Source organism: Empidonax traillii, unplaced genomic scaffold, assembly GCF_003031625.1.
Source record: "Empidonax traillii isolate 1590-97213 ecotype Southwest subspecies unplaced genomic scaffold, ASM303162v1 scaffold1387:size224635, whole genome shotgun sequence".
NCBI classification, from domain to species: domain Eukaryota; kingdom Metazoa; phylum Chordata; class Aves; order Passeriformes; family Tyrannidae; genus Empidonax; species Empidonax traillii.
In genome coordinates this window covers 91464-119228 of record NW_020956580.1, presented here as the reverse complement: position 1 = coordinate 119228, position 27765 = coordinate 91464, and the positions used below count along the sequence as shown (strand labels likewise).

The following is a 27765-nucleotide window of genomic DNA, read 5'->3' as shown; positions in this document are numbered from 1 at the left end:
TGATCACCGGCTACGAATCAGGCTCAAACCCAGAATATACCCAGATTCCTCTGGTCATATGGGCATGAGTTGCACTGCAACCTGGAATAGTTCTTTTACCACCCTAAAAATCCCTCTTCATTACCATCAAACTGAAGAAGCTTCTTCCCCCACTCATTTGTGCACAACAAATTTTGTCCACCAGCAATAGAGAGTTGTTTGTAGGGCTATGGGGAAAGGAAAGTGTTTTTTGGGCTGTTCCATTGGTTTGTTTCCAGTCCAGGTCAGTCCAAGGCTGATGTGCCTTTTGGGATATTTTTATCTTACAGCATTTTTCTTACTCTTTTGCAGACAGCTCCAGCCAGTTTGGCCCAGTGAAAATGGTGTCATTTGTTACATTAAAGGGATGGAAGCCTTGAGGTCGTACTGGGTGTACTGGGGAAAGACAGACTCAGAGGTCACCTCACAGAGGTACTTTAAAATTCCTCAGATGTTTCATAGTTAGCCAGTTTGCCTCCAAAGTAGAGTAAGTTGTTGTCTCCTCAAGGTAATAAGCCCCTGTTACCATTAGATATTTATCATCTCCAATCATTCCCTAGAGGCTCGTGTTCAGCTTACAGACTTTTCAAAACAGTTCTTCTGCTGGGAAGGCAGAAGGCAAGTGTTGATCATCCTCCTGCAGCTTCTCCTGCAGCTGCCACAGGGAGAGACTGCAAAATCAGGCTCTGACAAGGTGGTGACAACAGAAAAAGGGTTCAAATAATGTATATTCCCCCAACCAAAAAATAACTCATACTGATCCCCTTGCAGAGCTCGTGGAGCAGATTATATGTATCTGCATTGCAGACACTATATTTGCTCTAGCTGGGCTCTGCACTTTTGGCTTCAGTGCTTTTAACCAAAAATGTTCACACTGAGGCTTCACTCTGAGCATTCCACGTGGAACATTCGTGCCAGGCAGGGAGCTGTAGTGACAGGCATCAGGGGCATGCACAAGGATGCCCAGCACTGACAAAGACATCGACCTGGTGATCTTCCCCAAAGTGTCATTCTGGAACATATCAGAGCCCAGCCCTGTTGAATCTTCCCTCATATATATTTTAGAGGTATATTTTATTGATAAAGCATTGAACACTTAAAGAAAAATTTACTCCCTAATGATACACCGAAATATTCTTAGACTATCAGTCCATCCCAGTTCCGTCTTCAGCACCCTTAGAGATCTTCAGCACTTTTGGAGATTAGCACAAACTTTGCAAATTCAATATGTATTGACAGCCACCACAAGTTGCATTTTATTTCTGTCATTTATATCATCCCTCCCCTTGTAGTACCTTTACCTTGTTAGGTGCATGCTTCACAATCAGCAGATAATGTTCATCGGCTACCAAGCTACAGGTTGACAGTTTGTCACATAATTATGATAATAGTCATTATGAGGAGTTTTTTACTTTCTCTTTCTTTTTTTTTTATTTTTTTTTTTGCCTTCAGCTAAATACTAGCTCTTTTTTCTCCAGTTCAGTAATCAACTTTTTTTTTCTCTTTTTCTTCCCCCCACCCTTCCACCCATCTCAGGATGCAGCCTTTTTAAAGCAAAGAGATAAAAGCATCACTGACAGCAGTATGCTGATGGCCGTGACAACTTAGGCAGTATTTTTCCACAAACTCACAGGATCTGTTAAAAAAAAAATCAAATAATTATTTTTCATCACCCCTTTTAAAGAGACAGAAATGTAAGGGTACTCTCAGACAGGATGACTGGATTTCTTCTCAGCATGGGCTACTCTCTTTTCCCCTTGTGCTGGTGGAACTTTCCATAGGGCAGAAAACTACTTCTAGGTAGAAAACTCTGATTAAAAAAAAAAAAAAAAAGCCCTTTTTATCTAAGAATTGTCTCCTTTCCTGTGCATTGGAGCAGATTTTCTTCTTTTCATGGACTCAGATTCCTTCCCATTTTGACATGAACCCCATGAGCAGTTTGTTTAGCCAACAGCAAAATAATTCAGTTATTCATTTGGTGAGGGTCAGGTAGCTCTGAGAAACAATTTGGGAGAATATTTTAATCCTGGGACCTGCCACCACCTCCAGCAAATTTCTCCCTAACAAAACCTTCATTTTAAAATACTGGTGTTTTCCCCCATAGCTTTCAGCATTCAAAATTCATCAAAATCAGTTATTTATACTTATTTTGACCATAAAAATGCCTCCATTTTTTCCTTTTCCTGTGCCCCTAATTAATTCTGAATGTAATGTGGGGAGTGCAGGCCGGGGCACAGAGAAGGATGTTTGCCAGCACATCCAACATTGCCATGGCTTCTCTTTCATCAGACTCTCCCCCTGTGCTCATACAAAGGGTTGGGCTCCTAAAGGCCAAAGAGGACTTACTTGTTTGCTCAAAACCCATACAAGCTCCTTAGAGGTGTGGGAATTCAGGGATGCTGATGCAGTTAGCAATTTATGTCCTCCACCTGTGGAAAGCTCTCTTCTTAACACAAGGTTATCTACTTCTCCCTGTTCACTGGGCAGGGAAGTCTGGATACTGCTGGGAAGATGCAGATGCCCAAACTGGGGGATAATTGTTAACTCCAGGGTGGAATCTTCCCTGTAGCTATAGCTACACCACCCATATCAGAAGGCAGGGTGGGGCTGCAAGGGTGAGAGTCACTCAGTAGCACTCATGGCTTGCAGCTGGAGGGTTGGGCAGGGAATCATCACACCAGGTGAAAGGTGTCTGCCGATGGCTGTCAGGGCACAGGAGCTGCCATTGCCTGCGCCATTAAACACTAATGGGCTGGGGTTAGAAAAACCTGGAGTCTCCACTCTGCTGGGAGCGCGTGTGGGAGGGAGCTGTGGTTTACAACCTTGATGAAAAGAGCAAAGGATGAGCAGAAATGAAGGATGACGTTTCTAGGGAAGCCAGAGGAAGAAAAAAAAAAAAAAAAAAAAAAAAAAAAAAAAAAAAAAAAAAAAAAAAAAAAAAAAAAAAAAAAAAAAAAAAAAAAAAAAAAAAAAAAAACAAAAACCAAAACCAGTTCTCATTAGCTTGAGGAAGTGATCTGGCTGTAGGTATTTGCAGAAAGGTGTAGGAACAAAGTTTCTGGAAAAGCTTTCCAGAAGGGTTAGCAGGAAGGGGAAAGTAGGGAGAATCTGACTTTGATTTAATTGATGAACTAGACCTTAAAGCTTTAGAACACAAATCGCTCCCTGTGAGGGGTCGTTGGCTGCAGAAGGGAGGGAGCTGGTGCAGCAGCATGACCTGACACTGCGGGGAGTCCAGCTCTGCTCACTTTGTTACTCTCTCTGTATAGAAAAGGCAGCGCTTCCCAGTTGTCAAATGGTCAAACAGTATGTGGAAGCTGACTGTAGGTCATTATTCTGCTAAGGAAGGAAATTTTCCCAGGGTAAGTAGTAAGGTGGTTTATCATCTGCAGAGTTTTGCTCATCAGCTCTCTGACCCTTTCTGCTTTAAAAGCTCTGTTCAAGTTCACCCACAGTTCTTTTTCTGTGGAGATGCTCCTCATTTTCTACCTGAAGGTTGAGAAAGAAATTGTAAACTCAGGTGTGACCTACAAACAAGCAGGTCTTCCTATTTCTGCTGTTGATTTTGACAAGTCCAGTGGCTGGGAGGGGATTAGCGTTTAAGTGGGGGGAAATGCCACTTTGGCACTTTGCAGTTCAGATGCCAGTGTAGAATGAACTGTGAAGTGGAAAGGTCTGAGTCAGTCTGAGAGCTGTGCCAGGACCATGAAGTAGTTGAAGGGGAGAGATGCTGGGTATTGGTGCTGGCTGGGGGTTTGTAAACTTAGAGCTTATTATTTTTGGGAAAGGAGAAGGGGCAAATCCTAAATATGACCTAGGTAAAGATTTATTATGTTTTAACATTTATGAACCCATATGCCAGGGATTCTCCATCTAAGCTAAGTGCAATAAATGTACTGGATCCATCATCTGGTATGGGCTTCTGCAGGAAAACAGCAGCTTTTTCTCTCCTGTGAGCTGAACTGGGACCTCTTCTATTAAAAGTGCTAGTGATGAGACAAAGATCCTATTTCCCTGAGAGATGAAGAGTAAGTGCTCTGAAATCTGGCTTTGGCACCAAGAACAACAGGATAGTAGGATCTCTTTCCCTACCACTGGAGGTGTTCAAGGCCACGTTGGATGGGGCTTGTAGCAGTGTGGTCTAATGGAAGGTGTCCCTGCCCATGACAGGGGGATTGGAAGATCTTTGGGGTCTCTTCCAATCCAAACCATTCTATGAAATTTCACACCTTTTCCCTTGTGAGGGAAAAATAGATATTTTATATAATAAAAGTATATATAATAGATATACACATACACCTGGCTTATATATATATATAATAAAAATATATCTATATATAAGCAGTAATTTACAATATTGTTGTCCTAGGGCATTATTTTGCTGTTGCAGAGTTCCATGCAAAGCAGCCACTTCTATCATAGAGCTCAGAAAGTCTGGTTTTGCTTAAACATTCTTATTTTACAATGTGGTTTATGTACAGTGACAATTACTCCTCACCATGTGAACTTTTGGATTGCTGTGCTGAGCAGAATCTGCACGGTTTTCTTCTAAACACCTTTCTTTCTTACCATAACTCATTACTCACAGTGCACCACTATAATTTATAGATGGCTGTGCCTCGAGGAATGAAATGACCTCTGTCACTATCACATAAATAAGGCTTAGGAATGCCAGGATTTTCATATCAGATGGAGTAGGCTTCTTTCACAGTTTATATAGAAATAGTGGCATGTTATAGATTTATTTAAGGCTGCAATAGTTTCGTGAACATTATGCTGCCAACATTACTGTCTGAAATAAAAAAAATTGGAGCCCAAAGATGGGAGGAAAAAAAAGGACACATGATGGCTATTAAAAAATAACTGGCTGTTTAGTCAATACAAGTTCAGGAATGTCGGCCGGTAAATCTCAGCCCTTTGCTAAGGTTTGACTGTGTATTAAAATGTATCAATAGCTATTCTATTATGTGACTGACTTATTACCAGGAGACTTTTTTACAGATAAAAAGTAGCATTGATATCAACCACCTTTTAGGTGATTAAAAAAAAAATCTTTTTGCTTCATTGTATTTTTTTATCAAGAAATGAACAAAAATGCCAATTTCAGGTCATGAATGTGTTGAGACCAAATGCAGGTTATCGTGCAGGTAGAGATGAAGACTGAAAAAGCTTAAAAAAAGGAAACAGTTTTCAAGCACTACAAATTCTGCATCCTTGGGGGCAGATTCTGTGTCCTGGGGAACAAATTCTGCTCTGAATGCCAGCAGTACACCCTGGCCGTGCACAGCCATGGGGGTGATGTCACTGGGCTGTGCATGCAGAAGGGCAAACAGAACTGGAAAGTGCTCTCAATTCATTGTCTCCTCTCTCATATGGCTTCTATCAGGGGAATCTGGGCTCCCTTTCATGCTGCTTGAAAAAATAGGCTTCCACCTGCATCTTTCGTGGGCAGGTGGAAGCTGCCAGCTGCCTCTGTGCAGAGGAGTTTGGTATCCAGGCTTTGATTTTCCTTTTAGTGCCATCACCTTTCCTCTGGGGTAGCCCCACCACTGCTAAATTTCATCAGATTTACACCACTGGAGGGGAGAGTCTTCTCCTTTGTGACTCTTATTAGAGATCCAGACTAGGATGGAAAACAGGGTGAAATGCCTTTTTTAGTCTTTATTCTGTAAAAGTAAATTCTCAGTTACAGCTGAAGCTTCATTGCTTGGTTTTTACCCGTGATGATTTATGAATAATTATAATTAGTCAAATAGGCCATGAGGACCTTTAAAGAAATCTAACAAGGAAGAGAACATTTTAGTCTCACTAAACCCACTAAATTAAACACGTAGTTTCAACAGAGGACAAAGAAGGGCTTACTGAAAACTTGATATAATAAAAATGGTCTTATAAAGATTTGGCAATGCTACTAGGTAACAGAACCATATTTTCTGTGAATCCCTCAGGATTGTTAAAACTAGATTTGAAGTGATTGCAAGTGGAATTATTTTGATGAAAATATCTCTTCATAACACAAACTTGTCTTAAACTGGCAGAATTATCTGTCTCATAATATGTGAGGGCATCATCAGTCAGATTCTGAACTCAGGAGGCATAATTATGAGGAGAAACGACAAAAACAATCCTATCTAGATTGTGCTACTGTTACAAATGACTTATCCTTCCAAGAACTGGAAAAAAAAGTTTAGAATAATTTCTTCAACATCTGCCTAGGGAAGGATGGGATCCACCTGTCCAGAAGAGGCAAGGAAATCTTTGGCAGCAGTCTGGACAGCTTGGTGAGGTGGATCTTAAACTGAAGGACTCAGGGATAGGGTCTGAAGTGGCAACACTCACACCCTTGCAACCAACTGGGGAGTAAGCCAGGCCAACCAGAGCAGTGAGATACTGGGCCCAGTGTTGTTTAATGTCTTCATAAGTGGTCTGGAAGGTGGGATCAAGAATACCCTGACAGAGTTTGCCAAGGATACCAAAGTGAGTGGGAAAAACTGACATTTTGGAAGGGAGAGCAACCTGCAGGAAGACCTGGATAGGCTGGAAGAGAGGGCTAAAAAAACCCTCATGAAGTTCAGCAAGAAGAAGTGCAAGGTCTTCCACTTGGGAAAATATAATCCAGGAGAGTGGCAAAGGCTGGGATCTACCCATATGGGGAGCAGCACTGTGGAAAGGCACCCCGGGGTCCTGGTGGACAAGAAACTCAGTGTGAGTGAACAATTTGCTGCTGCAGCAAAGAAAGCCAACAGGATGCTGGGCTGCGTCAAAGAGGGCATCACCTGCAGAGATAAAGAAGTCATCATCCCTCTCTATCCAGCACTTCTGAGGCCACCTCTGGAATACTGTGTTCAGTTTTGATCACCACTATACAAGTAAGATGTGGGCAGGCTGGAGAGGGTCCAGAGAAGGGCCACAGAGAGTGGCTACAAAGAAGATGGAGAGCCCCTTTTTGCAAGAAGTAACATGGAAAACAAGAGGGGAAATTCTGGTTAGACACAAAAAGAATTTTTTTTTGACAAAGCAAACAGTCAGCCCTTGGAATTATCTCCCCAGGGAAGTGGTGGATTTTTCAACATTGGAAAGGTTTCAGGTTCAACAGGACTGGGTGCTGGGCTGCCTTGTCTAGACTGTGCTTTTACTAAGAAAGTTTGGACCAGATGAAGCTTGAGGTCTCTTCCAGCCTGGTATTCTATGATTCCATGATCTCAAAGAGCTGCAAAATGCCAAGACTATTTCCAACCTACTTTTAACACAAGACCATTATCCCTGTTTATTCTTTCAGTTTGTTGTAGCATCACTAATGGCCCTCTGCCTATAAAAGTTATGAACCTAATTTAACTTTAAAAGTCTTGTTTCTGTAGCATGGAAGGCCATGAATTCATACACAATTCAATTTTTTTTTCACATCTCATATTGGTTTCTGTTTTGTTGTTGTTGCTGAAACTAGATCTGTGTTGCTGTGTAAGCCATCAAATATACTTCTTAAAGATTGTTTTGTAATGAACTCTATCTTTCAGCGTGCTATTGAACCAAGAATTTGGAATCAGAGAGGCAGAACGCCATGAAAAAGACCATAAAGTAAACCTCCCTACTATCCTTTTCTTCTGTGAAAAGATGTTATTGTGTCTCTGATCCATGGATATAAAAATTACTGAGTGCATATAGCTGAGCCTGCCTCTACTGCAGATTCTCACTCTTGCAAGATATGAAAAGCACCAAACAAAAATTGGCTCAGGCACATGTACCTATCACTTATAAAAACTTCATAGCATTAAAGCTGTAATGTAAGTGCAAATATTCAAGTTGCCTTTGGAAAGTAGTAAAATACCTTCCATGAATTTACTGCAATTCAAAGTAATGTTACAGGTCCTGAATCTGGTTAATGTTATTTAATAATCCTGTTATGAAACAGTTTCAGTGCTTTCTAGCGCAGCAGTTGCAAGCCTGAGGAGTGAGGAGCAGCACTGATAAAAACACAGGAAAGATTTCAGAAAGGGCTCTGATCCCGCCCAGGTGCTTGACCTCTTTTTGCTGAAGGCAGGGCGGCATTACCGTGTCTCCCAGTCTGAGGTTTGTGCCGTCCATCTCTGCGTAGGAAAACGACTCCAGGGTGGCCTCCTGGTGGATCTGCTCCCTCTTGCCAGGGCTGGAGAGGCGTGACCAGAGCACCACGTACCTCAGCTGGGGCTTGGAGGGAGGGTGGCTGTAGGTGCACTTCAGGTGGACACGACCCTGCACGAGCTCGGGAGTTATCACTGGTTGCAAAGACAGGCTTGTGAGTCTGTCTGGAAGAGGGAAACAAAAGAAGGATGTAGCACAAAGTGTTATTTTAACATTGCAGTTGTTCGCCTCGCAAGGAGGTGTTTTGATTTGATTTGATTATGAACCATGCAAGCAAGAAAATGTATTTCATGCGAAATGCAAAAGTTGCTAATTGTGTACTGACTACCCACTATTGCTGTAACATTTGACCTGGTTTTTTTTAATATATGTGTGTTCTTTTTATTTTGCAGTAAGAGAAATTTTATGGAAATGAAGCACTCAGATTAATACAAATTAATTAGTCTGGCAAAGGCCATCAGCTTTGCATTTCCCTGAAGCACAGCCTTTTGATCCAAGTTTTGCAATGAGCACAGAAGAGATATGAGAAATCATTATGTTGCAGAGGTAAACTGACTCTCAGAGAGCATCCAGCCCATATTGCCATGCTGTGAAGATCCTTTCCAGGCTGTTTTGGGATGTATCTAGGCCAGGTCTGCTCAGTTTAGTTTCCCTCTGCCCAGAATAATGCCATTGCTCTAAAAATACAGGCTGCTTTCTGTGAGCTTCAACAGGTAATGAAGTCTGAAACCTTTCTTCCTGTTAAACTCACCTAGAAAGTAGAAACAAAAAGATGTATAATAGCGTAGGGAGATGTTCTTTCATCTCTGGAGACACAGACTCAAACAGAACATGAAGCTGGTTCAGATGTCTTGAAAGGATAAATTAAGTAACTTTTTTGGAGGAGAAAATATTATGGGAGCCCAAGAGAATAAGTTATGAAGCTGTTACAGCAGAATGGAGAACCAATGTGTTGACATCTGTCCAGGGCAGATAACAAGAGGAAAGAAAAAGAAAGAAGTTACTTTGAATATGAGTAAAGATGTGTTTATATCCTTTTCTGATTTGTTTCTAAGAAAAGCTGCCTCAAACTGTGGGTCACACCATTACTTTCTGCAGGAAATTGTCTCAGAAGGGCAGAGTTGGGTGATCAGCTCATGGGAGGATGTGAGGGAAACTGCAAGCACAAGTGTTGCTTTTCCCCACTGCGTCCTTTCTGACAAGTTATGAAGCTTTAAATTCCTTTTGTTTCGCAGCTCAGAAGTGCTGTCCAGTGTCCTACTCCCGAGCCTCCAGCAGAAGGGGCTGGAGAATTGACCCCTGGATGGAGCTGTGATGATGCTGGACCCGGATCTGGGGCTGCTTGGGGTTCTTGTGGTGCAAAGTTTACAGCTGAATTTCAGACAGTGAGGTAAACTCCCCCAGTAAAAAACTTTGGGTGCTTTCCATACAATATATAATACTGCAAAATATCCTAAAGGCAAGAAAAGACTTGGGAGGACTGGCCCTTACTGAAATGCCAAGGAAAAAGGGGGAAGTTTCAACAGCAGTGATAAGGAACAAGCAGCAAGTCATTGGTTTGGGATAGATGGGAAGGGATAAGCTTTCTTTTAGGAAAAATGCAGGCAGATTTACATCACTAATCAGGTGTGAATCAACAGAAAGGACAAAATCAACCACTTAAAAGGTATTGGCAAAAAAATTCTTTGAACAAGGGTTGCAGAAATCTTATAGTTTATAAAAAAGCCAAGCTTCAACTGAAAAATGAGTCTATTCAGTTAAAAAGTAATTTCTGAGAAAGAATCAGTTTCATTTATTTTAATGGATATTTTTTTATTTCAAGTAGTGAATTAATCTCATCTTCTTTGAGCCTTTCTTCCTTCCTCTTCTTCATGTGGGAATGTTAAAATATTGATAAAGATAAGAAAATAGTTATCTTTTTCTTTAAAACTTATTTAAGCTTGGATTTTGCCTGATTGAAAGCTGATAACCGTGGTTTCTCAATGTGTCATATCTCTGTCCAAAACACTGAAAGGAAAGTGTAAAAGTAATTTTTTTTCATTTTGAGAAAGAAGTGTCTTTTTCTGATGAAATCTATATGCACCTGAACATGCTCTAAAGTTCAGAAGGTTTAACTGAATGAGCAATTGCTTTTCTGTTTTTCCTTTGTTTCCTAGATACCGAACAGGGGTTGCATCTCTTGTAGTAGGCTGAAAATTATTTCTGATGAGAACAATTATATAAATGTCATGAAAAAGATGTTATCAGTTTGTGGTGGTTTGTTTTTTTTTTTTTTTCTTTTTACTTAGAGAGTTTCAGAATTTTTTTTGGGGGGTGAGGGTTGGTACTAGATTATTAAAGATAAGAACAGACCTTAGAGACAGTATCCTGGATACAGTGCTTCCCTACAGCTGAGATGCCTCCACTCACTAGCTTTGCAACTTCAAGGCAAAGTGGTGCCAAAGACAGCAGGAAAGGTTACATGTGAGCTGTAACCAAGCAAAGAGCTCTTCAGTAATACACACCAGATTACATTTTGCACTGGTAATAAGAGCTATTCTTCAGGAACACCTTGGACTGCCAGTGATTTATTTTCTACACGGTCTGTGTCTTGCCGGGAGTGATGGTTGACTCACAAGGTCACCGAGACATGCACTGCAGCACCAGGACCTTTGAACACCCAGCCTGAGAGGCATAAGTAATCTCATTGATAAATACCTTACCCACCCTCACCTTCTGCACAGTAGCCCATGCATCCTTGAGTGGGCTGCAGGAGGTACACAAAGAACTCCCCGCAGTTCCTGACGGCGACGGGTATCCGAAACAAGCAGCAGTCCCTGGTGCCCCCGAAGAGGACCTGCCAGGTGGCACAGGCCGTGAGCCTCTTGCTCTCTCCAGGGACTGGCAGGGATTCAGACTTCAGTGACAGCCACACCGGAGCTTGTGTCCCACATTTGTTCATCTGAGGATGGACACAAAAGAAACCGTTTGCAGCAAGTGCCGTAAGACTCCGTGGAGAATCGCTAAAACCCAGGAATTTGAGTGTGGTGAACCTGGAGGGTCAGTGAAAAGGATGTGTAGGTGGGGATGAAAATGTCTTGCTCGGTTTAGAGAAGTGACTTTAGCAGATAAAACTCTCAAAGAACAAAATAACTGGATTCCGAAGTATTTTCCTCTGATTTTGGTTGGTTTGTATGAAAAAGATGAAAGCGCGTAAACAAGCCACATCCCTTCTCTGGGGAGCACCTTTGGGCCACATCAGCTGTCTGGACACATCCATGCTTCATCTGTGGCAGAGGAAAGCAAAGGCTGACAGAGCACGAGGAACAGGAAGGTGTTAGGATCATCCTGAAGCAGCAGGTGATGCTCAGGGTATCACACCCCATCACCTGCCTCCAAAACAGCTACAGTTTTACCTGCCATGGTCCTGGCAGCTCCTGCCCCACCCTTCCAGCAGGTACTGGACACATATTTAGGGCCTGAACCTCTAGTTCATTCTCGAAGAGAGACACATATGCAGGATGTACAAAACATGTATGCAGCATATGCACGACTTAATAATTTATCTTTTTTGTTTTTACTTTCAGGCTTTTATCTATTAGCAAATTCCCTGAATACCCTGAACACAGGAAATCCCAAAGCAGAAGGAGTTGGTCCTAAGTAGTTTAAGACTGATTTCCCTCTCCCAACTTACAGAGGGATGTTCAGGCATCTCAGATTTGAGCTGCCCTCTGTACCTGCTCTTTCCACTGACTAAAGGAACATGATTCTCTAAGGCTGTCTTTAATTTAAGTACCTCAGTGAGGAGATTAGGTATAATCAGAGCCTTATTAAATATACAAAGCCAATTACAATGGTGACTCGTTATTCTGCACCATTACCTAGCATTTGCCAATATGCAAAGCACAGAGGTATTTGAGCTAAAGTTTGAAAAGTATTACCAAATACTGACAATAATTTAAGTGTCAGACATCAGTCCTATTCAGTGGAGCGTGACTGCTTCAGTCATTTTGCATTTCTTCAACCAGAGATAGTGAACCATCTCTACCAGTCTGAACTGGGGAACAACTTCCTTCCAGTGTGAATGTTTGGCTATAAATCAAATTGAAAAAAAAAAAAAAATAAAAAAAATAAAAACAACTCCACAATTTTTCCCCTTTGGTCCAGGTTTGCTGCTTCACTTTTAAGATTGAAAGTTGTTTGTGACAGCGGAGGAAGCGCTGAAAGTCAAAGGATAAATTTAAGTCATGCACCAGTGCCCTTCTGCAGTTTGAGTTGTACCTGGGAGTCAGACGAGCCAGGAAGCAAGGTCAGGGAACTGGGGGTGCGTATCCACAAAAGGAAGGGTGTTTGAAGAAAATCAAGCTTATGGTATGACCAGGTCTGATTTCCATTTCGAGCTAATTATTTTTGGGCTTCTAAAAACAAGGATTCCAGAGAGACACCACTGAAACTGCCCAAAATTTTTTCCCCCTGAAATGTGGCAGCAGCTGAGCAGGGAGGCTGACCCTGCCCTCTTGTTTGGTGTCCTGGTGTTCTTGCTCACACAATGCAGCTGGTCCCTGGGGAGGAGCAACACGCTGGCATTGGGCAAACAGAGGAGGAGATGGGATCAACATGGAAATGCTTTTAGGTGGAATTTTAGGGCAATCCCTTCCCTTCCTTTCCTTAAAAGTCACACCTTTTTAAGAGATTTGTTCTATTTATTTATTTACAGCTTTAAGGGACAGAGGTGTTCTCTGAGCCAGGAAATATACACTTGTAATGAATGGACCCAGGAGAATTGAAAAAACAACATCCAGTTAGTAAATATATGGGAGTAGAGAGAAGGATGGGATCTGGAGCTCAGTGATCTCTGCTTCATGCTCTTCTTGATGGGATATTTACACCTGGAATTTCCTCTGACACAAGGAAACTGAAAACTGCGGTGCCTCTGCATGTGTGAGTAAAGGTTGCTGGATTGAAACATCATTTTTTAAATTACACTAAAATGCAAGGCACTAGTGAGTGCACCTTGATGGTGTTTTGAACCACACAAGACAGGAAAAATTAGAGTTGTGGGTAGCAGAACAGCAGGGATGAATGAGTGCTAGAGCTCAGTAGGTGTGTGAAAGCTCACAGAGCCTTGAAGGAAATGGTTTGGAAAGGAGACACAGCTGAGCTCACCCATCCCTCCCACGGCAGTCCTGTGCTCCCACTGATGCCATGGCTGCACTGGAACTCACGGTCTAAAGAGGAGGAGAAGGGATGCTGGCACCACACGTGCCGTGGGAAGCATTCCCAGTGCTGTTAACATCCCTACAAAAGGCTGTTGCCACTGGCTACTGATATTTTGCTGCTGAATAGTGATTTTCATCACTTTGAGGTGACTCCTGAAAACACCTGTGTGTCAAGACACATTTGCATCTGTGTCTCAACAGACTGAAAAAATACCCTTGGGATTTTCTATAACAGACCTTTTGCTGCTGAAAATAAGCTAATGTGTCCATCTGCTTCTGCCTTTACCAATGTCACTGAAGCCAACATGTCAGTGCTGAGCCATTGTGAGTGTGATTGTTGGGCTGCTTCTGGCCAGGCACAGGCAGTGCCTCAGTTTCTCTGCTTGCTGCCTGACCTTGGGCAAAATAAATCACTTACTCTCTGTGTACCTCACTTCCTTATCTTTCAACCAGGGGTGGAGGTGGCTGAGATGGTAACAGGACTTCCCTGCCTTGAAGCAGTGCTGAGAAGATAATTCATTAGTGAGATACCCACCTATCTGCTGTGCTGTGGGCCATGTAGATAAATAGACAGATGTGAGTTCATTCTGACTGTGAAAAAAGACAAAAAGTGTTCCACACGTAAAAGTGGGCCTGTAGCCCTTGTTAACACAGAGAGGAAAAAAAAATAAAATGCTGAAATAAGAGGAGGGTGATTTTCTCGCTCTGTATTTATCCTCATCACAAGTCTGTGAGCCATTTCAGTGCTCGAGAAAGTGTGGATTAGCATCACTGACGTCAGCCCCAGCACTGTGTGCACGCTTCCTGATAACCCCCCGCTGGGATCTCTGGCACCCTGGATTTGTCTTGGCAAATCCTGCTCCGAAATCTCACGAGCGAGATAGTTCGTTGTGTAATGTGCACAAATTACAAGCAGCAGCCAACCCTCCTGAGGGATTTTGCACCCAGGAAAAGTAAGACTGTGAGACAGAAAGTTATTGTAATAAGCTATAATGCAGTGTTACAGACTGGCCAGGGAAGAATTTTGTTATAAATCAGGTATTTCTGTTTTCCTGGCAGCTCTATGGCATACATGAATTGATTTTCTTCTACAAGCTGCATGCTGTCCGTCTGAGTCAGGTAAGTTGCCCCACAACAAGCCAAAAGAATTTGCTGCATGAGACCTCTGTGAATTAAAAGACAGTTAGAAAAACAAAGTCATGGAGAAGAGGTTCCAAAGAGCCAAAATTTTCGAGTCCCAGCTGTGGCATAATTAGCATTACATTTTGTAGCTGTCATGTGGCAAAGTAACCAGAAAATTAAATGCAGAGGTAGCAAATGATTGGCATTTAGGATAGAGCATTTATCTGCAATACCTACAGCCACTGATGCTCTAAGGATATTGTAAAGCTGTGGGAACCTCACACCATAATTCAGCATTTCCAAAAGGAAGAGGAATTACACAGCTGCCTTCACAGAGGAGCAAACTCCATGAGTTTAGCATCCAGTGACACAGCTTGCACAAAGGAGAACTTCTCTAACACAAAAGGGAGATTTTAGGCTGTTGCCAGGTTTCTTCAGTATCCCTGCATACTTCATCCAATTATTGTTAAGTGGTGTTTTTAATCTTCAAAGCTTCTGTAAACCTTACCTAATTAATCTTCACGACACCTCTATGTGGCAGGTAAGCATTCATTAAGTATTTTTGATTCATAATTAGCCACCGGCTAATCACTTAAATACTCCAGTTTAGCAAACCTAAGTTAAAAAAAAAATAAAAATAAAATTTGTTCCCTCTTTGCCAAAACGAGGAGACAAACCAATATTGTTTAATCCAATGATGTCTCCTTCCATTAGGTTGGAGTTTGGAGTATCAACAAGTTTGATTGATTGAACACTACGGTTCTTCATAATTGCACAAAGAAATCAAGCTTGATTGTTCTCGTCACTGGGGTATTGCTGAAATTATGCTGTTAAAAATAAGTAGCACCATATGTGAGAAATGCATTGTTTTAGTTGGATGGAGATGGAAGGCTTTTTGGTGTGCTGCTGGTTGGCAGTTAAAGCATTGTGATTTTGCATCTGTTATCCACTCAAAACTTTACTTTGCCTTATTTTTTTCCGAATTTCTTTGCAGTAAGTAAAAGTAAATAAAATTTTTTATTTCAGTCTGGGCCCGAACTCCACAGTTTACGTCAGGAATATCTGTAGTAGTGATTAAACTGGTGCCTGTCTTGTGTTTTCTTTTAAGCACATGCCTCTGCACAATAGAGGCTGTAATTGTAATTTCTACAGAAGGCTTTTTGTATGTCTGAAAAACAAATAAGGAAAACAAAGCCTCTTCATACCTACCATTATGATTTGGAATAGTCACGTATGCGTGTGAGAAAGAGAATTATGGATGAAATAATACCTTGAAAGTGTCACTTGCTTTTAAATGCTTAGAAAAATTGCAAAGCAAAGTAGAGGTGGATTCAGAGCAAAGCAAAAATTGAAACAAAATACTAAATTAATAGTATGCAGCTGAGATGTGTTTCTATTGTGAGCATAAGATGCTCTACAACAGGTTAAAAAGGAGGGAATTAAACTGAGTATGGGAAAAATAAACCTTCTCCTTCTCCAGGGGCTGAAATATTAAGCATCATAGGCAGGTTAGATTTGAAGTGCTTTAACATGACCTTGTTTTATACATCAAAGATTACCATTTAGGCCTATATTTGAGCCTATATCAAAAAAAATTTGTGTTGTTGAAAATGCAACTGTTAAGAAAATTCCAACCCTTACTGCATGACAGGTCCTTCTGTTTGCACTTATACAGTTGTACATGTATTTAGAGCATGTACAGATTTGGAGATGGTTTTGCAGATTTAGAGGATCAAATTTCTGAAGAAAGGTACTGTAAGTAATATTGATACACCATCATAGGCAGGTATTACTGGGCATTTCCCAAACAGAGCGTTGTACCCATAACCAACCTGTAGGAAAGCTTGTTACGGAATTGTGAGTGCCAAAAATTACAGTCATAGGGCTGGCTCATGGGGGAGAAATGACTTTAAAGTCTTATACAATCCACGCCTGAATCCAGAAGCCCCCTAACCAAGGGTTGCTGGGGATTGTTAATGTGCAAAGGTGAAATTATTCCCCCATTCCTGCCATTCCCTCTAGAAAAACACATTCAGCTGCCGGTGAGGACAAGCACCTGGGACCAGTGGACCACCACAGTAAGGCAAGAGGTGACTGAAGGTTTCTGCCCTGCCTGTCAGCAGGACTGCAGGAAATGGAGTGAACCAAAGCACTGCCTTAAGACTGGGAGGAAACCCAGAGTAACGCAATGGCTGCTCTGAAAGGTTGAACTTGAGCTGACAGGATCAGGGGTTGGACTTGATGATCTTGGAGGTCTTTTCCAACCCAATCTATTCTTTGATTCTATGATTCTATGATCTGGTGCTGTGCCAGATTTTGCCACCCCAGCAGTGGTCGTGCAGTGGTTTTTGTTAACAGCGATGCAACATTTGCATTAATCTCTCCACTCAAGAAATATGGTACCAGGAATCCTCTGTTTCAGAGCACAAGTGTTTGATAGTGGCAGTTTTTCCAGCAGTGATTCTGTTTTTGATCCCTTTCTTTTTAGCTTATTATTTGCTGTGTGCAATTGACTACTCAAAGCTGAAAATATGAGCATTGTTTGAGAAGGAATGAGGCTGACTCGTGTGTGTGGTATCAGGAGTATTCATTGCTGGCTCCAGAATCAATTACTATTTGCATAATCAAGTTCTTAATTGATATTTTTTCCTTAAAATTGCAGAGTATGACTCATGCTTTTTTACCCCCATGTAAATGAGGGGAAGGAGTGCATTTGCAGCCCTGTTTCTGGCTTTGCTGTGAGTGTGGTGTGGCATTTGCATTTGCTTTACAGGCAGCAGCGTGCACTGCTCTGCTGTAATCCACAGACTGTGGAGCAGATCTTCAATAACATTGGTGTGTTATGTTCTGTCACATTTCTTTTTAGTGTTTATGCCTCTCATGGGGCTTGCCCATATGTACATGTATACAGATGTCTGCATATACCCTGCATAATTTTAATTCAGAAGCTGAAATTTCTGTAATTGATGTATGTTTTTCCCATGTTAGCTGTTAAATACTCCTCTGTATTTTTAATGGATTCTCTGTTGAGCTTTAATTTTTTCTATCACTTTTGTTCTTCCTTTGAAGGTCATTTTACTACTAGGTCTGGCCATGTCTGTGCATTCTTTCTTGCTCCTTAGAACACTGCCTTAATCTTAGTAAAAGCTTCCCTATGCTTTCTTCCTTTGATGTTTTTGCCTTTCACAGAGAATTGGGCAGTTCTTGAAGAACAAACTGGTGTTTGTGGTCTGTAGGCAGCAGCCTCAATACCTGGGGATCCACAATTTACAAGTTTGTGCTGCTTTTCTACTAGGGGGTGGTTATAGATGGGGAAGTGGCTGTGGCCAAGAGAGCATGCCCAGGACCTGGTAATTGCTGTGCCTCCTTTGGGAGAACAGGGGGAAAGGAGAGGAAGAAATAGAGGGAGGAAGGTCAGGATCATTCGTTACCCTCCCCACCCCTCCGAGAAATTCAGCAGGCAAAGCCTAAGTTGGAAAGCTGTTTCAATCAAAACCATTTCACCACTGGAGGAATAATGTATGTACAGCAGTTGGATTCAAGGGGTAGGGAGTTCAGGAATACAATTAACAATTTTACTTTCTTTGACACAGAAGCTTTTGCATTTTTCTTCTGTCCTTTTCCCCTTTGTTTTTCACATTTTTATAAAATTAGCCGATGACAAGCAGTTCCTTAATGGCTGTTACTCATTTTTTCATTGTGAAGTTTGCTGTGGCTCTTAGCTGTGACAAGGCTGTAGTCTGGGGCTCTCACATCTTTATATGACCTGGTTCTCCTCTCTGTTGAATAAAATACTTCTTATGGCTATGAAACTACATGCTGACAGGGCCACATTTTTACTGTGGAGAGTTTTTTACGGCAAGATTTAGAACAAAGGCATTGAGAGCCTGTCTGGAAGAGTCAGCTACCCCTGCCCAGGACCCACAGCCTGTTCTGGGTGCTCACCTTCCTCGTGTCCCCCCAGCAGATGCTACTTGTCCTCCTACAACTCTCTCCCATGCTGGGCAGGACCTCTAAATCTCCATTAGGATTTAAATCCCTTCTAAGCTCAATTGGGTGACAAAAGCCATTACCTACTAGCACTTTGAATTAAGAAGTTAATCTTATCCATCGATAAGCAGCTAATTGTATTGGGCCAGTATCAACAGGGTATCATATATTTTACAAGATGCTGGAGTAATGTACTTTTTGATTCTCCACCCAAATTGTCAGGCTTTATTTGGTCTCTTTTCTCTTCTATCTGTTCAGGGCTTTGTCTTTGACTTGTTTAATTAAAATCAGCTCACTCCAGCCAGCCTGGAATGTCCAATAATAACTGCTTATTAAGGAGTGAAAGCTGTGCAGTTATTAATTTAAATTATTTTGTTTCAGAGGTTTTGCTCAAATTAAATGGAAAACCAAATTAAACAATGATTTAATTAAGTGGAAGAGATAGAATGTAGAGGCAGATTTAGAAGGTGAAGATCTAAAAGAAGCGTATTCTTCCAGTTGTGACATCTAACAGATGTAATCCTTCATCAGCATGGCAAAGCAGAGATTTACTGTCATTCAGAGGATAATGAAGAAACCAATGGCAAGCATTATGTTACAAGATAAGGAACTAAATTAATGAATATAGCTCCACAAACTTGAATAAAAAACTCAAGAGAAGAGATTAAAAGAAACAAAGCATGTATTGTTGAAAAGAAATCTGATACAGTCAAGCATTGCCACAAGCTCAAAATTTTTGAAATAAAATGACAAAATAAATAATATTATAGTACATATATAGACTTATAGAGCAATTTGTAAAAATTGCATAATGCATTGGTGTATTCAAGGATGACCTGCCATGAAATTAATATTTCAATAGTAATCCTGCCAGTTTATTCATGTTAATTGGATTTATGGTCTGTGTATGCAGCGAGTTAGAAATCCCACAGAAGTAACAGCTCTCTCTTAACATTTCATTAAATGTTAGATTATTAAGATCTACTTCTATTGTGATGAGCTCACAGGTCCATTTTAAATGGATATAAATCATATTTTGATAATTTTGAGAGGGTTCTCCAGCTTGGGTCGCATCACCTGATACCAAACTTCCTGGCACTCTGGTTTGAATATTAAATTTTTAAATTAATTTAGGGTACTTAGTTCATTATTTTCAGAATAATGTTGTTTAAGTATGTGTTTGAAATTATTCTAACCTCCTGCAGCTGAGCTGTCTGAGGTGGCAATGACTTTAGTTGGGGGCTCAAGTTGATCTGGCAACAATGATTGCACGTTAAATGTTATTGTCATAAATATTAAACACACATAAACCCAGATAATTATTGGTTTGTCTCTTTTAGAGAGTAGTCTTGTGTGGTGGAGGGTTTTTGGCTCTAGAAAGCCATTAGCATAGTGACAAGACTAAAGAATACAAGAAATGTTAATAGCAGAAAAAGACCCAAATTTAGCTTTTCTTTCTGTATCACTACAGTTCTCTTTAAATAATCACCTTTTATGATTTTTCCCTTTTGATCTTGTGAGAAGAACATATTCCCAACTCACAATAAATTATATGGGGAAAGAGCCAGGTTACAGAATCCATTCTTAAAGCAAGAGAGTTGCTTGGAAAATAGTACCATTTCCAGTGACATATATGGATTAATAAACCTCTCCCTCCAGAGCTGATAAACACCTGGTTTTGTATTTGAATATTGCCTAGTCCATTTGAATATTACTTAGGGCAGAGGGATCCCAGTCTCTGACTAATGCCCTTGGATATGACAGTGCTATTATTGTTTTTGGTTTTATTGTTGTAGTTGTTGTTGTTGTTGTTATCATTGTCATTATTATCACATCATTAGAGGGGTTTTCCCGCTCCCACTCATTCATTGCAGTGTAGTGGTTATGAGAGTCTAGAGATGGAAAGAGAAAAACTACACCAGAGGGTTGATTCAGGGTTAGTGCTCAAGTTTTACTGACTTCGATGCACCTGGTGGGCATCTCTGCGGGCCTGCCGTGGATCAGGAAGCGGTACCATGCTGGTGGCAGGGAGTGGTCACACACCAGCTCCTCGATTGCCGTTCTCTGCAGCTCCAGGGAGTCAAACCTGGTGCTCCGGCGGGGATTGCGGAGGATCCGGTGTCCGTCCGGTGAGCACTCGGGAGCTGGATGGGGCAATGTTAAACGGGTTAATTCAATTGGGTACTGTTAACAGGTGCTTAAAGAGGGCTATGTCCCTTTATGTTTAGATTCGGTTCAGGATTGAGTTAATTTTCAAGGCAAACAGCAGGAAAAGATCAAATTCCCAATCAAATATATAGAATTGTAAGGTGTTTAGATTTTCATCATATCTGAATCGAGACCAGAAACCTTACCCTTTTAACACGATTTCAGCCTACCTTTAGGGATTAAGAGTCACTTCTCCTCAGAAATTGAGAAATGCTTTGAGGTTCCAAGGCCCTGTGACCTTTGAAAATGTATGGGGATTTAATTTTAATTTAATTTTTAATTTCGTTTACTATATGCATGAGCATTTCAAATCATTATATAAATTGATGCTTAAGCATAAAAGTGCACTTCACATATTTTTAAATATGTTTTTAGAAGAATGAGATCAAGAAATGCTAAAAAGCGGAAAAATAAATGGTGTAAAAATAACAGTACAGGGTTTTTAGAAATCAGCTCAAGTTAGGCTTGCAAATACTGAAGCCATAGGTCAGACTCACTTGAAGCATAAAGCCAAATACATCAGAGTTTCTGTGTGTGCATCTCAAAGTCTGAATCAAACTTGCTGCCCCTTGGCATGTGTTTGTTTACTCACTTGCCCTGTTTATTTTCATACAACTCTATTTTTTACAGAATATTTGGTTCTTTACTTATCACCTAATAAAAAGAAGCCTTGCAATGATTCTTTTAGAAGTTCAAAGAGCTGATCATGTAGAAAAAAGGGCCTTTCTGTGGTTATCCGGGCCATTCCTTGATTAGGCCAAGTCTGTTTTCACTGTGTCAGCAGTGCTAGAGGGTCACAGGAGGAGACCGAGGTGGAGCTGCTCTGCATCAGCAACAGAAGGCTCAGCTAATTTCTTGCTGCAGTAATCTTTAATTGCTAATGATGATGTAAGAGGCAGAGGCCACGTTGCAGGAACTGCACAACCTGGCAGTGAGCAAAACCCCCTTTCCATTGTAAATAGGGCTTATTTATGTGACAGCGTTGACAGAGAATAAGACCCCTCCCCACAGCATAATTTTTCAAATGTCACTTTGCAGATTGTGACTCTGCTTTAATATTACGCCAGTGGCACTCTGAAACACATTTATCATTTTTATTTTATTGACAAGATACTCAGAAGGTCAAAGTCAATCCATTTATGGTACTATTTTTAAAGATTATTTCGATTGTGCCAAAGGCAAGGCAATGGTATACAAGACTAATGGGGACAAAATGTAGCGTAACGGAGCCTTTATTGCGATTTTCAGGGAACTAAACTGTCAAAGCCATTGCAATTCCAATGCAAAATTCAGGTGAATTAATACAATTGCCTTTTTAAATAAAAAAGAAGTGCCCTAAGCTTTTCTTTTCTGTAGGTAAGAGCCATTTTAGAAAGGGAACACTTGGAAATATTGCACCCCTAACAAAATCTAGAATCTGATTATCTTCCTCAGAAGTCCTTTCTGGGGACCATGTGGAGACCGTCCTTTGCTAATTCCAACCCAAGAGAAGAAGTGTCATATCAGCAGACCATTTTTTTACCCAAATGAAAAGTTTACCCAAATTTAAAAACCCTTTAAAAAAATGTAGACCCTCACTACCCCCTTCAATATCACTCAGTGCTCTGGGAGTGTAAATGGGAACAGAATCTTGGCTTATGATGCCTTTTGCTTGCCTGAAGTAGCTCCTTTCTGAACAAAAGACAAAGGAGTCTGAAAGCAAACAGCTCTTTGTACAGTATTGCCAGAGGAATCCTGCAAAAACATTGTAATATAATTAATTGTGTTCACTTTATCAATACTAATAATCATAATAATATCAAATAGTGCCTTTAAATATAATTAATAGCCTTCTCCTCAATACATATTAGTTATAATCCAAATTCACACCACATGTTGTGGTCTTACCAGTGATTAACTACTCTGTCTAAGCAATGCAAATATATTAGACTGTGACACAGGGATAATTATTTTTCATCCTTCGCACAGTTTTGTTTGCAGTTGTTCAGAAAATGCTGTTTCTCGTGTTAGCTGAACACTGCACATGGGACTGGCAAAGGACAGGGAGGGATTTGGGGCAGTAGACAGGACAGGCATGCAAGGTCTCTAAGGAGAGGGGTGTTCACCCGTTAAATTTAGCAGAATTTGGGACTAGAGCCATGTGTTCACTCCCTAAGGAATATACATATGAAGCCCTGGCTCAAGCAGCCACCACCTCTAAAGGCCCATTTTACCCTCTATTAGCTGTCAGAGCGTGTTAGTATACCTCTGACTGGGTTTAGTTATGCTTGGAGGCTGTCATCCAGGAGGCAGCAAGGCAAATTGATCCGCCGTCAGCTCCCTTGGAGTCAGCCTGATGGATTTTGTTCCCTCCCTGGTGCAGATCAGACCGGAGCACACGGAGCCGATGGCGCTGCGAAAGCTCACCCAGGTTTTGCAAAAAGCCGTGAGCAGAACAACCCCTCAATTACTGAGGTTTCCTTGTTAAGCAGTGCTTATTATGGCCCTATGACAGAATGATTGTAAACTTTAACATGCAAATTGCAGGCCATGGTACAAGTTAATTACCACTGGCTTTGCCGCGGAAATAAATGAATCGCTGTAATCACACTACATTATAAAAATGTTATTTAAAAACAACAAGAGGACACAGTTGAGCCCTGTTGGTTGTTCACCTGAGAGATTCCCACCTGTACCTTATGGTGGCTGCAGCTTCACTAATCAGAGGAAGCCTTCCTGTGCATTTTTAATTCACGACAAAGTCAGGTACAGATGTCAAGCTTGTGTATAGTGATGAAGTGCTCAGTGTACCAATCATCCCCCCTGTTTCAGGGAAGAATAAAAGTCCACATTCATGTCTTGTATGGAGTCACTGCTACTCTGGGGTATGCAGACTAGGTTGTCTTTAAGAGGAAATATTAATTTCTTTACGTAAGAAAAACTTATGAATTTAATTGAATCCAGCTCTATTCCTATAATTGTATTAAAAAGGCTTATGAAACAAATTATGGCTTTTCAGGGAACTGGTCATTATGACCATTCATATTTCCTTCAGGAAAGAATTAAATTGTGCAGTGAGATTTTGTGGCTCTCAGTCCAGAGCTATTGGAATTAAATGCTGGTGCTTTAGTCCCCTGCTAAGAGCTGCTTCTTCAAACACCATCACCCTCAATAAAAGCAAGGAACTGTTACTTAAACAAAAGGATGTTTTGCTTTACTAGACTTAAAAACTTATTTCTTTTTAAAAAACATTGCAATTTTGCAGCACGAAGTTGTGGCAAAAAGACACTGAGTAGCTCTTTTCTGACACAAAAAGCAAACAAATAATAATACCTGTTGTAGCTGCTGTGTGAAAATGGCATCTGAGTAACTCTGGTGACATGATAAAGCAAGTCCTGTGGGGATAAGCCTGTCTCCATTGAAGCCCTAAGGAATCTTGCTGCTAATGCCTGGAGGTTGAGATTCACACAAAGTTGATGTGTGGGAAATGAGGGGCAGCCTGTGGGCTTGCTGGGAAGGAGAGAACCTCCTGCAAAAGGCAGAAGCATCCGGAACTACCCAAGGGAAAATGAGCAGGAAGTCTGAACTGTCGTTTCCCGCTAAAACACTGCTGTGGACATGGGGTTTGACTCTCAGCTAAAGGAAACACTGATGTGACCACAGCTGGAGGGGAATATATGTATCAGCACATTCTAAGAGCAGCAGCCAGGAAGCCCACTCTTGGTGTGCTGATTGATGTTGTATCAGGTGGCACTGAGGCTCCATCAGCAACCAGCCAAACAAGAGTCCTCAAAGGTGTTCCTAGGGCATTGCTCTGGGGTGCCCCCAGCGCAGACCCACACATTTGACACCTCAAACATCTGCTAGCTGCAGCTTATTTCAAGCAGGTTGGTAGCTGGATGGTCTGGAAGCAGCTGAGCCACCTGTACACTTCTTGGGCAGAGGTGTCTGTGGAAAAGATGCTGCTGTGGGAGCACCAGGTGTTTGCTGAGAGTCTGTCAGCCCCAGCTGATGCTCATGGCCATGGGAGGAAGGGTCAGAAATATCAGGGAGAAATCCAGGAAAATTGGAGTGGCAGGCTGAAAAACTGGAAGGAAATAATTTGCTAGACCTTTACTTTTATTTCTACAGAGAGATGAGTACAAGTGTGATAGAGCTTTGCCTGTTGCTTTTACTCCCAGTAAATATCAGTGGCCTATGTGGAAGAAGGTTTAAGAAGCTGTGAGATTTTGTTGTTTGCTTTGACTAGCAGCTGCAAATCAGATAATATCAATAGGTGATGGCAGCTAGAGAACCCTGAAAGAAATAGAGTCCACAAGCCTGAGGTGCATGTTTGCTTTGGGCAAAGTGATGCCAGCCACGCAATATATCTAAAGGGCATCCTAAAGCCTTGTGAAATAACTGGCAGATCACAAAATAATTTTTGTGTGGAAGGTGAATGAAAACACAGTGACAGATCCAGGTAAAACTAACCAGCAGCACCATTTGGAGATGGGTTGTAATTATTCTGTGATCAGTGGAAAGTGGGGCTGCCCAACAGCTTTCACATGGCTCTGCTCTAAGGCAAAGCAGGGAGGTGCTGGGGAGATGGTAAGTATGACGTTTGACAATATACATTAGTATGTACATGTAAATATGCATATCTGTATATTAATATATATATGTTTTGAATTATGTATGAGTACTCACATTTTTCACATTTGTATGACATACAGTGAATTTTTGAAGTCTCTCCCTCCCTGTCAGATTTTCAAATTTCCTCTTTTTGTTTCTTACAATCCATAGTGGAACAAAATGTTTCCCAGAGTGTTGACTATCTTTTCACAGGAAAATTATGGAATATTTACATCTGGAAAAATCAATCTGAAGTGCCCAGGCTGTTAAATCATAACTCCAATTAATTGCGGGCAAAGGATGTGTTTGCTTTCCTCTCTTTCTGCTTTAGAGACAGAAGGAAACGTTTCAATCTCCAGCCACTTCCATGCCCAGGGGCTGCATTTCACTGATGCAGCAGAGCTCAGGTGAAAGCTCCTGAAACTTTCAGCATGTCAGTGCCATCACTTCTCCATATTATGATTCACCATCCACTGAAGTAGAGTCTGGGTAGAAAAGGAAAGCAGATGTTGGGAAAGGGAAATTCTTTTCAAGGTCTTAATGGATGCGTTCAAAACAACAGTAGAAGCCAATGATCTGACAGCATTTAAAAATTCCTTTTGGTGGATGCAAGTTCCAGATGGACAATCATTTATTAATAGATAAGGCAGTTGTAGCTAAGTAATACCTGACAGTCTATTAAAGACAAAAGTTGATGCCTCATTTCATGAATACTTACTAAGACTTTAATGCAATTATTCTGCCTGCTGATGACAAAAAATTTATTCCCAGCAATATCTAAAGGCAGAATTTTTTTGTGAATGGGACAGTGATCACTAAACAAGATACTTGAACCATGCATGCTCCTCTCTGGTAGATAAAACATAATAATTTTATTAAAAAAGGCCTTGATAGCTAATAAATAAAACTATTTTCAGAGAATTCAGAAGCGGAAGAACCTCCTACTGAACTGAAATGATGAAAAAGCCCATTGTATAAACACCACATACTCATAATAGCCAGGTCTGGAACAAGTCATAAAACATTCATAAGGCAAAATTAATAGAGATAAATGAACCATTGTGCAAAATGAATGCAATTATAGAAATATTGACCCAGGAAGAGTCTTTCGCACCTGCTGAAAAGAATATGACATGTTTAAGACATGTTATTTGTACTGAATAACAGACAGAATTGAGAAGAAGGAAAACCAAGCCAAACAGGAACATGATTTTCTAGGATTCTACTGCTTAAGACTTCCCCTTAAAAGTTTTTAAAAATAAGCCTCTTCTTGTAACCCAAGGGCCTCAACAAGCAATTAAAGACTCTTTGCTGTTTATATCTTACAGAATAACCACTATTCTTTCAAGGTAGGCTTTAGACTGTTCCACTCTAGGGATCTGCCATGTTTGGAAACAAAGCACAGCCTGTATACATCCTTCTGCAGTGCCTGAGTGTGGTCCAAGCATCAATGACAGTGGCAATGATGTGGGAAGAGATCCCTTTCCTCATTCCCTCAGACCCAAGGATGCTCTATGCCATGTCTTCGATATTTTGGTACTTGTGGTATGTGGAACTGAAACTCTTATTAGAGTTTTCTCCTATCAGGCAGAATTAGTTAGTTTGTTGATTAATTCTTATGATGCGTCTTATTTTCATTTGTCTGGGAACAAGGTCACTCATCATCCTGGTCTTCTATGTAGTAAAGGAATATACTATTGACAAACCAAAGGCCAACATTCAGTTCCAGAGTGAACATATATTTGTGCATGCTTGCATCTCTTATCTTGGCTTGCATTTCTATTTTTAACTTGTGATTTAGAAATGAGGAATTGATTATTTATGAAACTTTTCTTCTAGGCTTTGTATCCCCTGAATACTTTGCAGAACAGTGAGCTGCATGTAGCTCATAAAGGAGGATGCAGAGACAGGCAGACAAGCATTTTGCATGGGGCCAGAAGGGGTGTCAAGAGGGGCTGACAAAATAGGTGAAAATAAGGGGTCTCTGGGAGAAGTGTGAGCAAAGTCTAAGGAACTTCTTTGTTCCTTAGCTTAGTGTGGAGTTTGGAACACTATCACAGGAGATGGGATAGAAAGCTCTCTTCAGTGCTCCATAAATAAAAATGATGAAGAAACTGAGTGTTTATTTTCAGGGACAATTCATGTGTGGCCAACTGATGTGAACAAGCCAAGAAGTTTCCAGCAGAAGTGTCGTCCTTTACAATATATCAGTCTCCAGCACTCACTATCTGCCATTTCTCATCAGTGTGAAAGTTGCTCACGAGTAACATGGTGGACACAAGGGGGGCAGCACAGATCACGTGGATAAAAAGCAATGGGCAGCTGTACAGGACAGGTAGATGTGGTAGATACCCTGTTTTGTGAAATACAGGCCCACTTATTGAATGTGCCTCTTAGAAAAAGCAACAAAGCCAAATTGTGTCAATAGCTCTATTATATTTTACCAAGTCTCCTCCTTGCTCATTCTGGCTCGGCCTCATGGCCAAGCAGGCTAAGAATCTGAATATAGAAATCACTT

General features: G+C 41.0%; 1 protein-coding gene across 1 annotated transcript in view; it reads right to left on the bottom strand.

The window, feature by feature from the left end:
- LOC114069879 (von Willebrand factor D and EGF domain-containing protein-like) overlaps nucleotides 1–27765 on the bottom strand; it is a 161647-nt gene that overhangs the window by 103620 nt on the left and 30262 nt on the right. Inside the window, exons 2-4 of the mRNA XM_027906980.1 lie at nucleotides 20406–20590; nucleotides 10849–11077; nucleotides 8068–8300 (exon numbers count right to left, since the gene is read on the bottom strand). Coding sequence (XP_027762781.1) covers nucleotides 8068–8300; nucleotides 10849–11077; nucleotides 20406–20590 — 647 coding nt within the window. The remainder of the gene's footprint in view (nucleotides 1–8067; nucleotides 8301–10848; nucleotides 11078–20405; nucleotides 20591–27765) is intronic.